We start from the raw sequence: 15,099 nt of genomic DNA on the forward strand, positions 1-15,099 counted from the left end.
AAATGTTCAGATTTTAAAACTCATTTCAGATATATTCATCCCTTCTCCCCAGTTCTTCCATGAATCCACTTCACTACACTACTAAAGTTCGCTCTCTTCTTTCTCCTTCGCTTTACGCAATCCCCTACAATCAGATGATTCAAACTGCTCTTAAAGTAAATAGGTGCCATGTGTCGGTAAGGATTGGATTGGCCAAGGATCGGTTAAGGATCGGAAATCGTACAGTTTTCCTGGATCGTTCACAGTATCTGTAGGATCGGTCTTCTTTTTTTTTCTTTTTTCTTTTTCTAAAGCATAAAATTCATTTTTTGCATTATATCACAATTCCTTCTGCCTTCGGCGCTGTAAGCTGTAACCACTTAACACCGCTTAAGGGTTCTCTAGGGTTTCCAGTATCAGCAAGTGTTTCTGCAAAATTAGTTCTCCCTAACGACATTGATTTGCTCAACCCTCCCGCCGAGCTTGAAAAGAGGAAGCACAAACTTTAAGCGTTTGGTGCAGTCTCCAAATTCCTCCTTCATGGATGTGAAATGCCAAGGATGTTTTAATATATCTTTTTTCCGGCATTATCAGAGAAAAATCGTCGAAGTCTAGGGTTTGCTAGAATGGAATTCAAATCGGACAAGTGCGTCCTCGAGACGAACTCCTTCGCTCCTCTGTAAGTCAGATATCCCCTTTGAAGTCCTAACCTAACATCCTCAGCCCCAAGGGAAGAAGGCCCACGCAGCGGTTGCAGAAGCGCTTCATCCAGAATAGCAGTCCTTCCGGCATAACCACCCGATAATCCACTTTGCAAAACGGAAGTCACCGACTCAAGACAAAAAATTAGAAGGAGCCCAAATTAATCAAATAAAAAAAAAGTAGGAACGAATCTTACCTGCTGGAAGCTGGAAAGCGCAGATCGTGAAAGAGAACGACCAATCCTAGAAAGCATCATCATTCGCTCAATCCGAGCATGAAGCAGTAGGTGATTACAATGCGAAAATTGCCTGACGAGATCGAAGAATCCAAAAGGACTGCTGGTGGTTCGCCCCAATTTCAGATTTTTGGGAAAATCTCTCTCTCGCTGACTCTTCTGTTCGACCTTTCTGAGTTTGAGTTTTAGAAACTACATTTTTTAAAGGATCGGTCGGATCTGCCGATCCGGATCGGTATCCGATAACTAGGACGATAACGATATCCGTCTGAGGATCGGTCAGGTCTCAGGATCGGTCTCAGCCGATACCAATCTGATCTGCCCGATCCAGCTGATCCGATACCAATACTTGATTCCATGGTCCAACGGTCCAACCTCCTTACATAGGTAACCTTCGTTAATTTTTTTATTCAAAATTTTAAATCTTTTTTATTTTCCCTACTTTTGAAGAATTTGAAATTATTCAGATTTTATTAACCTTTTTTATCTCTTCTATTTGTTCGTAGATATCTTCCACGTCTCTTTATATATATCTCATTCATCACTTTGTTAATCATGTGTGACTGAAAATCATTACAAGCAATGTTATAGTAATCGGACTCATCAACTATTACCGATTTGCATTAGATATAAATTTTATATATATATATATATATCTTTTTCTCCAATTTCAAACCTATTTTAGTAACTAAAGTATCGTTTTTCTTCATTTTCTTTGAGTGCTGATCACTGTCTCTGTGGGTGAAGATCATTTACAATGAAACATAAGAAATTTGAGAGAAGATTTACCTAAATGTACACTTATTTATAGCCACAAATATATGTTTGGTGGATGTGCAAAGGCATATCTTTTTTTTTTTTTTTGATAGGAGTGCAAAGGCATCTCTTTTTTTTTTTTTTTTTTTATAAGAGTGCAAAGGCATATCCAGAAACTTAAAATTGAAGTTGCAGAACAAATCCAATAAAAACAAGAATGAAAAAAATATTAGAAGGGATTTATTAGGGGAATTTACTATCAATCTCCTATACTAAGATGGATTGATGAGTTCGATTACTATACCCATGCTTGTGATGGTTTTCAGCCATACATGTACTCACACATGATCAACAAAGTGATGATCGAGAATCTTAATAAGAGAGAGAGATGCGAAAGATATTCATGATTTGGAACTCCCTACAAATAGAGGAGATAAAAAAGGTTAATAAAATTGAATAATTTCAAATTCTTAAAAAATAAGGAACAAAAAGAAAATTTGAATAACAAAAATAACAGAAGGTTACCTCCCTAAAGAGGTTGGACACATGGCACCTATTTACCATACAAGTAGATGATTTAAAATTGCTCATACGAGCAAATGATCCGTTTTCACCTACTATTACCCGTGATGCTGAAATCTCCATATCTCTCTTGGGAGTGAGCGAGCGAGCGTGCACACTCCGTAGATATGGCACATACGTGAATGCACTTGAACGTCCTTAATCCGTGGATATGCCATCTATTAAATGAGGAGAGAAAAAATAGATGTCATATCCACGGACCAGGGATGTTCACATACATTTACGTACGTGAAGATTCACTGAACTCGTAAAATTCCATTAACATTTTAAGAGAGTTTATTTTCAATAGCGGTGAAAGGTTCACCTTCAAATCTATTGTCATCATTAATTCTCCAATATATGTTGGAAATGCAAAATAATTTTCACTCATCCAAATGCAAAGTTGATTATCAATGAAAGAATTCCTCCTCCACTATGGCTTAAGGAAAATTCGGTCGGTCCTACATTTTATTTCCAAATACCACTGATTGTGGGATTAGCAAAACCATTAGCATAATTGCCTAAACATTCATAATGAAAAATATATTATTATTATTAGAAAAAAGAAAATTGCATGATGGAGTGGAACCTATGCCAAGACATAGAAGCACATGAAATTACAATGTTGTCCATCTGAAATTTAAAAAAAAAAAAAAAAAAAAAATCTATCTGCATGCTCATATCAACCCCCGCATTGGTGTGAAGCCACACAACTAGACAGCAATCCCTTGCCCTTGTTACATACACCTAAATGATGTAGACATAACTAATCAAAATTGAGCCACCCAATCTCCAATGGGCGTACAAGAATTTTGATTGCCAAACATTAAACATAGAGTTAAAATTTCTTAAGCCACGTTTAAACAGGAATGAGATACAATATAAAGTGGAAAAGTTAAAACGCAGTGTCAATATTTTTAGGGAAAAAACATACAATACGGCCAATACAGAAATTGATACATATCGATAATGGTTCAAAATTAGCCGATACACCATGCACTAAAACTATGGTCTTAACGGCTAAACTATGGTCATAACGTCTAAACTATGGTCATAACGGCTTGAGAGGCATTTTGGACCTCTCAACTTGTAGAGGAGTAACAATAATGGCCATAGATTTGGGGGGTGGGGTTGGAGGAAAACTCACCCATTTTTTTCTTTTTACCCACTGAATTTTTTTTGGAGGGTAAAGAAAATATATTCACTGAATTAATATATTACAAAACCTACCACATGCATGCAATTCCCTAGTGAGGCATGGTAGGTACTATGGGGCTATTGAAATACCATACCCCAATCCTTTAGATGATGAAAACTCCGAACAATAGAGGTGGAAATGGAATTGGGCTAGTGCCCACACTAACTGGGCCATTGCGACTCCCCTCCATTAAAACATTCATCTATCTCCTTGGTTGAGTGAACAACTCAACTTTATCCCAACTAAATGGTATTGGCTATATGGCTTCTTACCTCTCAATCAGCTTTGTTTGTTGTCATACTTGATACAAGACCTAATCTATGCATGTCTTTCCGTGTCTTTCATGCCTCCTAAAGTAGGAGGCAAAAGGGCAAAACAGAAACATATACATTCAGAGACCACACCATTCCATCCATTGAAAGGATCTTCCTCCTTCCATCCAAGGATCATGGCTTCCAAATCATAGGAGGCAGAAACATTGGCACAGGGTTGTAGATGCGAATCTGAACAACTCTTGAACAAGGTATTAGCAAGGTATCTTTTGTTTTGATTTCCCTTCTTTCGACATTATGCTATGTACACATTTCTTCATCCTTCTCCAGCTCACTTAGCAGTAGTTCCATCATCTTCTTATACATAGGCATAAAATGATCTTTTATCATAGTTTTTGAGAGCCTGATCTTACTGTACAGATCACGAGGAGTCTCATAGATGCCAACATGGTCCATGTCAGAGTCATCATCACCTGAAGTAATGGCATCAGATGGTAGCAAGGCAACAATATGCATAATCCGACCAGGGGGGTAGAAGCGATGCGTTTCTGGTGCATCTAATGATGTGCGGGGTGTGTTATCCACTGCATCAACCAATTCCTTCTCTTCCTCGGTTATTTCTTTGGCAGCTGCTTCTTCTTCTTCCCGAACCTGAATATTGCCTTCAATCTCCTGTCTATTAAGCTCCTTCTCCAGCTCATACCAAAGCTCACCTTCAGTCATGTCTTCCACCGTCGATGTACTAATCACACGGTCCACGGGAAGAAGTTCCTCCTCTTCCTCTGTCTCATCATGGCCAGAGGCACCCCTCGAGCAACAATCCAGCTTGTCCACCTCTCGGTCTTCCAAGATTGATTCGGTAACAAAAGATTCAGAAGTTCTTTTAGATTTTGGAGAAGATTCCGGTTCATCACCTTCCTTTTTAGGGCTCAATGATGGACCTACAGTACGTCGGCGTGCACCCATGCACGACCATGATGAAAGGGAGGAGCGGGTCCTGACAACAGCCTGAGCAACATTTTGTGCACGCTCCATTACAACCTAGATTGCACCAAACAGATATTGCCAATTAGGAGATATGGGCTATAAAAATAAACAGATGCGTTCAGAAACAAGGGAAAACACAGAAACCCTGAGTGAAAACACACGAATAAGAGAGAGAGAGAGAGCGAATAGGATACAACTAAAAACAGTGGAAGTGAACAATTGAAACCGAAGATATATAGCTTGAAACAGAGGCACAACTCACAAAAAGTGAACAGGCATTGCCACTTCTGTACAATGTGCAGCAGCAAAGTTGTGCCAAATTCATAGTTATTATGTTGTCGAGAGGGTACAGGTGTATAGGCTTGGCTGATTGGCACTTATAGTTTGTGGCAAAACTGTTGCATGTCTTACATCCATCAGCCAGAATGGCCACACCAGCCCTCCAATGTAGCACAAATCACATGGCCAATGACCCAAACTTTACTTGGGCAAACAGCAAGTAGTATGCTTTTGTGTGTTTGAGGAGCCGAGTCTGCTGACTGATAGCAAGCATTTCAGCTCTGGGGCCATGTACACATACAGTGCTCAGCAAGCAGGATATACTTCCTTCTCTACAGAGTATCATCTAAATATTACAGCATTTCACACGGTTCAAGCATGAAAGAAGTCTTTTACATGCATAAACATCATCATTAATTGTTGAACACCAAATTAGAGTTCCAGACAAAGGGGTTATTAGATTTTTACCTGTGTACCACTGGAGACAGGCCGGAGTAGTGCACCTGCATCTGCAACCCTTGCTCTTGCACTAGCTATAGATGGTAGACGAGATCCTACAGCAATTGCAGAGCGAAAAACAACATTTAGAAACCTTGTGTGCTCCACTTGATCTCGCAAATCACTAAGCCAAGAGGATGCCGTGACCTGCATAGACAAATATAACGTTCTTCAGTAAAAAAAAATGCAAAAAAAGAGGAGGATTCTGTCCGCAAAGAAGATGCATGGTAGGAATTAGGAAACTCTTAATCATATTAAACTAAAGATTTATCGGGTACAAACATTATCATAAGAATTTATATACTTGAGGAAAAATTTACAGACATTATCATAAGCATTTATATAATTGAGGAAAAAGTTACAGCACCTCAGAGCGGAGATCATCAATAGAAGCTGTCGAGAATGTCGGTACCAGATCAGAACTGTTGATGACTGTTGTAATGAAATGCTTCCCAGACTCTGCCAAATCCCATGTCATACAGGCAGCTGCAGAGAGCCAAATGTCGTGAAAACATGCAATATTACAAAACCAAGCTCTTAAGAGCAATCAAACAAGCACCAAAATAACAGACCTGGCAATGGAAAGGGGAAATTGCAAATGAGTACTTGGAGCAAACAGCTAGAAAAGGCCTAGACCTCTAGTCCTCCTGAGCTTAGCAAGCTTGTCATAATGACACTAGCCAATCTATATCTCCACCTGAAGGAGAGCTTAATACACTGCGCATGCAAGCAAATTCATCCATAGTTGTCAAGGAATCGTCTTGGTGACAAGACGGTCCTGGAAGTGCAAGGCAACTCCTCAAGTTGCTTAGGTGCCCAAGACACACAACCCAGGGGCAAAATGGTGGAAAAAAGGGGGGAATGAGGAAAAATGAAAAGGGTGAGAAAAAAACCAAGAAAGAGCAGCAGCACTGCCCCCCTGGTGAAGGTAACAGTAGCAGCCATTGTTGTTGTCACTCCAGGATAAGAAAAAAGGAAGCAGCAGCAATAGTGATCACCATCACTGCCACTGCCAAAGAAACAGTCATTGCTGGCGCTGGAGAAGAGCAGCAGCAGCAACCGTCACCACCACCGCTGCCAGAGAAGAAGAAAAGCCTACTGTTTATGCTTGTCGAAACCTTGAAGAAGCTCATCATGACTTTCGATGGAGCCTTGTGCCTTGTTTGCTGCTTGAGTTGAGGGATGAGAGGGACTATCAAGTTACAGAGGTAAAAGAAAGACGAAGAAATGGATTGGATTTGTGAATGGGAAAGGAAAAGGCAAAGCTAAAAGAATATTTGCTAAAAATACCAGGATATGATATCATACAAGAGGATACAAAGCCAAAACTAGTATAGATTGCGTCTAAAGAACAACTCATAGCCACAAAAATCCCTCAGACTATAAATTCTGCAGTCCAAGGTGACAATCGACCTCATGGTAAACTAGCACGACCTCACATGGAGCATGATGTTTTCAAGACACAACACATCTTCAGAATGAGAGCCACCAATGATATGGACACTGAAATGGATGAGGGGAAACAATCAAAAGAAATAAATGAGAATGAAAACATTTGTGATGTGGATCTGGATCGGAATAACCCCTTTTGGGTCGCTTATGGGTAGGATTGTCAAAGGTTGGTTCCGCTTGGTTTTTGGTTGGGCCGAATCGGTTTCGGTCTAGGAATAAGAGAGACCAAAACCAAACCATTAGGGAAAACATCGGTTTTCAGTCGGCTTTGGTTTTCGTTTTATTTCGGTTTTTTGATAGCAGGTTGATATCAGTTTAATCCATTTGTTTTCGGGCTTGAACCACACTGAAAATCTTACATTCATAACCTGTAGTGAGGAAAAATTTCGCGAAAACACTAAATCGTCTTCCCGAAGTAAAACAAGTAAACAACTAGCAATAGGAAATTGATCTGATGTGTTCATGTTATAAATTGTAAGGGAAAGATAACTAATTTTGAAAATCAATGGATAAACAGAGTTTCTAACGAAATCATTATTTATCATTGTAAGGGAAATATAACAAATATTGAAACTAATTACTGAGAAGATAACTAATATTGAAACCAAAAAATAAACCATACTATCAAACCATTCATTTAACTATCCAACTAATTTCTATTGTGAAGAAGAAGATCAATGGAAGCATTGTTATAATTTACAAATCAATTTCGCTATTCATAACCTCATATCATTGACTTGTAACAATTCCCCATACAACCAAAAATATTCTCATTAATATTTAAAAAAAAAATGGATAATCAATTCACATATTCATGACCTCATAATAATAATAATAATAATTAAAAAAAAAAGTATCGGTTTCATTATCGGTTGGTTTGGTGTGGTTCAGTTTTCATTCGATCCCATCATACCTCAGTCCAAAGCCAATCCAATAAGGATCAGTTTGGTTCGGTCTGGATTTTATTTGGTCGGTTTTGGTCAATTTTATCAGTTCGGGCTAGGTTTTGACACCCCTACCTATGGGCCCACCTGAATAATTGACAACTTGAGTAGTCAAGTGGACAGCACAACTGAAAACAAACTAGCTAGTGGGATAACATGTATGATGAGGAGGGGTATTCTTGGAATGGGAAAGAAAAAAGGGCCAAAACAGAATTACATAAAGAAGGGGAGGGGCAGTTTTGGGAAACCAACATAAAAGGGATAATATCATAGGGGGATGGGTTGTCTTCAACCTCCCAGCCATAACCAGGAGGCGGTAGAGCAGAAATACGACGGGACAGAACTCCCCCAATTTCAGCCAGCTGGATCTGAGATTCCAGGCGTAGAACTGCCACCACCTGCCATCCCAAGAGCACTAAGAATTTATTCAAAAGAACCTGCAACAAGAGTCTTTGGTAGATCTCAACCTAGGTCTCGCAGAGAACCTCAAGAGCAGCTCGCTAGCTGGTTTGATTACTCCCAAGTCCCAACAGAGGGGTCTTAGAAGATGAAACTCCAGGTTTTGGGAGGTAGGCAATGTACATCCAGATTCTTAGTGAGAAAGGAGCAGCTAAGAAACATCCCATGATCTGAGGGTCTGATATACCATCTCAAACAGAGTTGCATATAGCACACAGAAGAAGAGATGAGCAAGGGGAATCTCACTGGGAGAAGCGAGAGATTGCATAGAAGAAAGAAAAGAAGAGGGGGGGGGGGTGAAGAAACACACACAACACTGGTGTCGCAAGCACCAACAAAACTCAACTATTCATTCTTTCAATCTAGCTATCTACGATGGTTACATGGTATAAAAAAAAGAAAATCAAAGACTCCCATTCTAATTCTAACTGAAACATAATGGAACACTCCCATTACCTAGCTCATTCAAAGTAAAATAAAATACTACAATATAAATCTAAATAAATAAATAGACTACTAATATCCTACAACAACAACAAAGCTTATTCCCAACTAAAGAGGTTGGCTACATGGAGCTTATGCCGACCTTTATTCTTGTACAACTTTTTGTTTCTGCAACACATTCTTTGCTGAAACTAACTAAAAGCCTAAAAGGAAAAGAATGTCGATAGAAAGAATGGAATAACGGATTCATTTATTTTGAACCCAGAAACAGGAAAACATGGGATATATTTTGGAAGATGTTGAAAGCGTTGTTGAACACCTACAGAGTCCAAAATAAAGAATTACAATTAACCAAGCAATACATTTATGCCCGCAGAGGGGAAGGACAGAAGACCATATGCATCAATCCATGTAAACATTCAAAGATATAAATCAAATATAGGAAACAACAGAATAAGGTGACTACTTCATCATCAACATTTACAAAATGCGTCACATTATTAACACGATACTTGCCTGGAGCAAATGCTATACAGGTGGTTGAGGAGAACTCTTTACGTTCTCGAAGAATATATGTTAAAAGGGCAGCAGTACCACCACCCAGTGAATGCCCAACAATCTGCAGAGAAGATGAGAGAACACTGGTTATCAGTTCATCGGTGCTGAAGGGAGACAATCAAAGAACCTTAAAATTGTGTATAGAATCTCTTGACGCTAGAGTCAACTTTTATTTCTGCACAATACGATAATGCTCTAAGCTTCTAGGAGGCACCCACTCAACATCAAAAGAAAAAAGATGTAAGAATGTATGTTTCCAAATCAAATCTGAAAACTACGAATTCTTTTCCCTCTTTTGTCTTAACCTTCTTTTTATACTAAATTTAATTTTAACTGGTTAACCCACACATCTGTAGCTGTCAGCAAGAAGTTTCTACTCGTATCCCATGCATCTGTCAGCAATCTACCCAGTTAAATGGTCTATCTACTCAGGCTTGGAATCAACCTGAACTGTTCACTCCCATCAGGGGTCAATTAGTAAACTGTCCAATCCAACACATCAAATTTGAATTTTACCACGTTGGTTCTATAATGCACCTTTTTTTCCTCCTTATATTGAATATGTTTTCCAATGCTTATTCATCTCTTAAGTGCTTCATTAATTCTCAAAAAATGCTGTTCACTTCTACTTTTATACAGTTCAATTCATCCTTTCCTATTAAGCACTTAGTTTCTTCAGTCAGCATTGTCTCATCTCTTATGAAGGGTGTGCAGGATAAATGAACTAGAAGGCAATAAAAAGTGCCAAAAATTTGAAACCTGAAATATGAATTTCATATTCATGAAAAATCCAACTAAGAAACATCAAGAAAAGCATCACTAATTTTTGTAAAAAAAAAAAAACCACCAATCGAAAACCAAAAGTAACAGTACCAAAAGATTTTTCCTTTTCATTTTAGGCCCTAAAAGCTACTAAGAAATACATCTGATCTCATAATTAAGAAAGAAAAGGGCACAGGAACTCCTCTAAGTATTTTCACAAAATGAGAAAAGAGGAACCAGCAAAATACAGGCATTACAGCTAAATTTATTTGTAGATGTATGTGTACCTTAACACTGTAGTCAGGACATTGGGCAAGTGCCTTCAGAAGGCAAGGCGTACTAAGCTTCGAAATCCAACGAGCTGCAGCAACCATCCCACAGTGTGCATATCCTAAAACTAAGTTACTGACACCACCTTCATGTAAAACTGAATGGTGGAAAGGAACCACTGCCCCAGTTGCTGCTGTTAGTGTGTCCTTAATGCTATGAGTCCCACGAATCAACAGAAGGAAGCATTTTGAACTTCTATCGCATATGATTGTGAAAGCAGGCTTCAGAAGCTGAAAAAATAAAACAGAAATTAGAACAGCTTAAGCTATAATTTAATTACCAGAAGCAAATTTTACTTTTTCTAATTCAGAATAATAAAAAGAATACGAGAAATCCCACGTTAGTTCCACAGGAAGTTAAAAATGTACTAATTAATGGCCTTTTCAGCAGTAACATACCCCTGCCTTAGGCTCTTGAAGAAGCACATCTTCTTTCGAGTAACCAGCAGATTCCAAAAACACTGGAAATGGCTTTTTTGAGAAAAGCATGCAAAGGGTCAACAACCTCAGATGATAAGTCAGCTCAGCTATAATTTCAGGGCCTTTAAGTTGTACACAATCATTTCCAGCATAAATACTAGCAACTTGTACATTACCCTGCAACAATAAACAACATTAACCATCTCCCCAATCTGCACATGTGGACCTACAGTCTAAACAAAGCATTATCTAGCATGCCCATTGTGGAGCTCCTTAACTAACCTACAATGCCCTAAGATGACTTCACAAAAACTTGAAAGAAAAAAAAGTAGAGGCACAAATATGTCCTAACAGAGGGGACGGAAAAACTTTATTCAGGTTTGAAACAATCAATATGTTAGCATAATGATGCAGTCAGCTTCAGAGAGGCATAACTTCGGCAACCATTTTTCACCCTTTTCCCCCAAGAAGTAACACAAATTGGTGTACAAGATGAACTTTAAAGAAATTACATCTCTCTTCAATAACAATCAAATGCTAAATTCAAGTATCGTCCCACAAGATTCTTTCGAACTCCTTCCAGAACATCCATGAGTTCTTTAAGACTGGAGATTCAGCATTGAAACAAGACATACCACATCAAGCCATACACTAGCGACTAACTTACACCTTTATTCAAATTTTATTTTATTCCATTCTTTCCCAACACCCAAATCAACAGCAAGAGGAGCCACACTCCATAGCATTTTCCTGCAAGGTCCATAAAGGATATTACCGCAAACCACAAATTGCCTTCTCTGCATCCCAAGGCATAACCCATTCTACCAGAATATGTTCATTTTCTGTGATTTTTCTTGATCTTTCTGAGTCCTAATTTTAACATTACCACACTTCCATTAAAGAGGCCTCGAAGGCAGCAAAAAGATAAGTTGAGAGACTACTGAGAGCACTTTCAGTCATTAGATAAGTTTAAGACCTTTGGAAGGAAGTTCATGCATCTTACATGGATCGAGTTATAAAATTCAAATTTTTTAACCTCACAAGAATTTTCTATTTAGGCATTCTATTTTTTTTTTTTTTTTGGCGGGGTGGGGGTTAATTTTCTGTTATCTCGTACTTCATGCCTTTTAGCTTCTCATTCCTATTTGAAGACACAGCATTGTTCAGGTTAGCATCCCTGAAGATTATTTATGAGTCTTTCAGCCCTAAGAGAATTAAAGCAGCATGCCATGACTAACTCCGCATAAATGACATGGCTACATTCGAAGTTTGGCGTGAAGCTTTCAATTGGGTATTTATTTAACTATGTAGAATATTAATTCAAGATGCAAGCCACTACTTTATTGGTAATTTTTCTATTTATTTTCGCCCCTTTTTCTAGTGGAAAATTTTGGCATCTTAATACCAGATGTCCTATAAGCACCAAGTAGAAGTGATCAAACATAATCGAGTTGACATCAAATGTCATAATTATAGCTCTTAAACTGAAGATTCCGCATCTGCCAAAGTTCAACAAAACCGAAGCTAGAGAGGACGAAATGGACTAATGCACATGGAACTAATCCGTTCAAAGACGGGCACAATCCTCGAGTGCTATCAAATAACGTAAAGCGCAAGAGGGAGCAAGATCACAGCATACCTGACGTCGAATAAGATAATTGATGCCGAAGGCTAAGTCCCCAATAGGCCATTTACCTAGGGTTTCCGAATACGTAAACCTAAGCGTCTCCGATAACGTAGTGATAGCTTCAAACCATGTGGCTGGTGCCTGCGCAGGGCGACGCACATGTCTCCTCCTTCCTAAACGACCCGATTTCGAGTAATCTCCGCTGCGATCATCCTCATCGTCCTTGCACGACGACAATCTCCGATGCAACACGTAATACAGAAGCATCGCCGCACCAGCGGCTGTAGCCATTGTCCCCGTAGCCATTAGCTTCAGGAATCCACAACCGCAAACGAATTCTCACGGAAAGCCCCCTAAAATCGGCGATCTTGAGAGGGAAGATCATTGACAAGTCGATACCAAAAAATTGATACTTTTACAATCAAATACGTATAAAAGAATTAGATGCTTCCACATATATAGTTGAAGCTGAGATCGGGGGAAAATTAATCAGCTGTCGAGTTCTAGCAGAGACAAAAGAGAATGTGCAGAGAAAAAATCGGAGAAGAAGGCGGAGGTTTTGCGTTTTGGCTTTTGTGTTGTTCTTATTTTCTGGAGAAGTGAGATTAGAGGAAGCTGACGCGTTAAGAAAAATAAACTCATCCTCTTACTCCAAATTGATTACGTGGCATTTTAAGGTTACCAGAATACCCCTTGAAGGGATTAGCCCGTAGCAGATATAGTCGTAAATTCCCATATTAGGAGTGGAAGTTTGTAATAAGGGGACCGGAATATACAAAACGGGGGGGGGGGGGGGTTGACGGTACGCCCTCACACGGAAGTAAAGCAGTCACTATTAATTGCCACGTGGCATTCCAAGTAAGATAAAGTTGTGCGTATATGCGGACTTCAAGGGTCCTTTAAATACTTAGTTTAGGCTATCAAGATAAGGCAAAGATAAAAGGGAAAGACACTTTACGAAAAGCATTACTTTCGATTAGAATGTTTTAACTATGTAGGGAGACCCGTGAAGTGACGTCAGCACCGTTCAAGGTATCGGTATCAGATCGGTCAATATGTATTGGTATCGCCGATGGATTGAGACAAGATCGATACTTCGAACCATGCATCAGGAAGGTGCAACCATGATAACCTGGGCCCAGACAGGCCCAACACCCATAAAAATTAATTAATTATCTGTTTCTCTATTAACTTCTGGTCCACAATGTGACGACGAGTAGACCCAAATTGGACTGCCGGGGCCGGCCCGGGATTCCTCAGTCTACATCCAAGATAGAAACTACAAGTGATTCTCTCTCTTCTTTTTTTCTTTTTTTCTTTTTTTCTTTTTGGGTTTTTTCTATACAAAATTACAAACTCCTACTGTGATTTTTCTATCATGAGATAATGGTCAAACCACTACCACTATTTTAAGAAAGGATTGAAGATTTGATGGGAGTGGTTGAACTCCAATCCAAATTTTTTTATCTTGAAAGTTCTAGAGAAATAGTTTTACAACAGTTGTCTGGATCTTATAAGTGTCTTAAAATACTGTTATCAACTGTCATGACTTATCTGACACCCAAAAATAAAAATTTGTCGTGGTTTTTCCACCTTATTTAACATGGTACCATAATTAGATCAATTGTCCTCCTCAAAATATGTATATTTATAGGTATGTCAAAGCTACACAGAAGAAAAATATTGAGAAATTGTGATGTTGAAAGATGTATGATTCAACTTTGGATGTGTTTTAATATACCTTTGGGTCATCCCCAAGGACCCCACCTTAAGGGTCAATAAGCTTGATTAATACCTATTCCACCTTATAATCCAACTAGAATCTTGTAGAAATCTCATCCTTTGACCATTGAATCAGATTAGTCCACCTACACAACAATTCTGTTAAGATTTTGAAAATTCATATTGGTTTTGTTTTGGTCTTGGTGCCTTCATATGCCTAAAGAACTCTCTTCACCCAATGCCCCCTTCTTAAATTGTCATATTTACTGTAGAGCCAATAATGTTGAGATTAGGGTTGTTTATTTAGAATCAAAATTAAACCCGTTGATTAAAACCAAACTGAATCAAACTAAAGAAAATTGGTTCACTTTGATTTCAGAAATAGAAAATTTTAATATGTTTGATTTTAGTTTTAAGTATAAATTTTCAAGTATCAACATAATCAAGTGCATACATAAAAGCGAATCAAAATCGTACCTATGCCATATTAAATCATAAAAGGCTAAAAACGAGTTCCAAGATTTTAATTTTCACCGTCTCCTCCACCTCTATCTTGGACTATCAACTCTCCTTACTTCTCTTCTTCACTTCTGCTTGTTTCCTCTTTAATGCCTTGTTTCTTCAAGGCTAGGAGGTGGCATTCTCAATTAACATACAAATTGAAAAAATGAAATCAAAAACAAAAAATGAATATGTTTAACTAAATTATCGAGACCTTATACAAATTGAATTAAACAATATTTATAGGAAATTAATAAAATTGAACAAATTTGATTCAATTTCGATTTGTATATAATGTATCCCAAATTGAACAAAAAACAAAACCGAACTAATTAACACCCTTTAATTGAGGTCTTTGTGATAGAAAACAAATACGGAACGATTTATGAATATCGATAAGCATGCATGACAAAC

General features: G+C 38.4%; 1 protein-coding gene across 1 annotated transcript; it reads right to left on the reverse strand.

The window, feature by feature from the left end:
- Positions 1 to 3,955: 3,955 nt before the first annotated feature.
- On the reverse strand, positions 3,956 to 13,083 carry LOC122061710. The gene is made up of 7 exons (XM_042625127.1): positions 12,475 to 13,083; positions 10,815 to 11,012; positions 10,374 to 10,646; positions 9,283 to 9,385; positions 5,835 to 5,953; positions 5,438 to 5,614; positions 3,956 to 4,744 (listed from the first exon to the last, which is right to left on the reverse strand). The coding sequence occupies exons 1-7, from the start codon at positions 12,766 to 12,768 to the stop codon at positions 4,004 to 4,006; spliced, it is 1,905 nt and encodes a 634-aa protein (XP_042481061.1). The 5' UTR covers positions 12,769 to 13,083; the 3' UTR covers positions 3,956 to 4,003.
- Positions 13,084 to 15,099: the final 2,016 nt, after the last annotated feature.

The sequence above is a fragment of the Macadamia integrifolia genome, chromosome 14, assembly GCF_013358625.1.
Source record: "Macadamia integrifolia cultivar HAES 741 chromosome 14, SCU_Mint_v3, whole genome shotgun sequence".
NCBI lineage: Eukaryota > Viridiplantae > Streptophyta > Magnoliopsida > Proteales > Proteaceae > Macadamia > Macadamia integrifolia.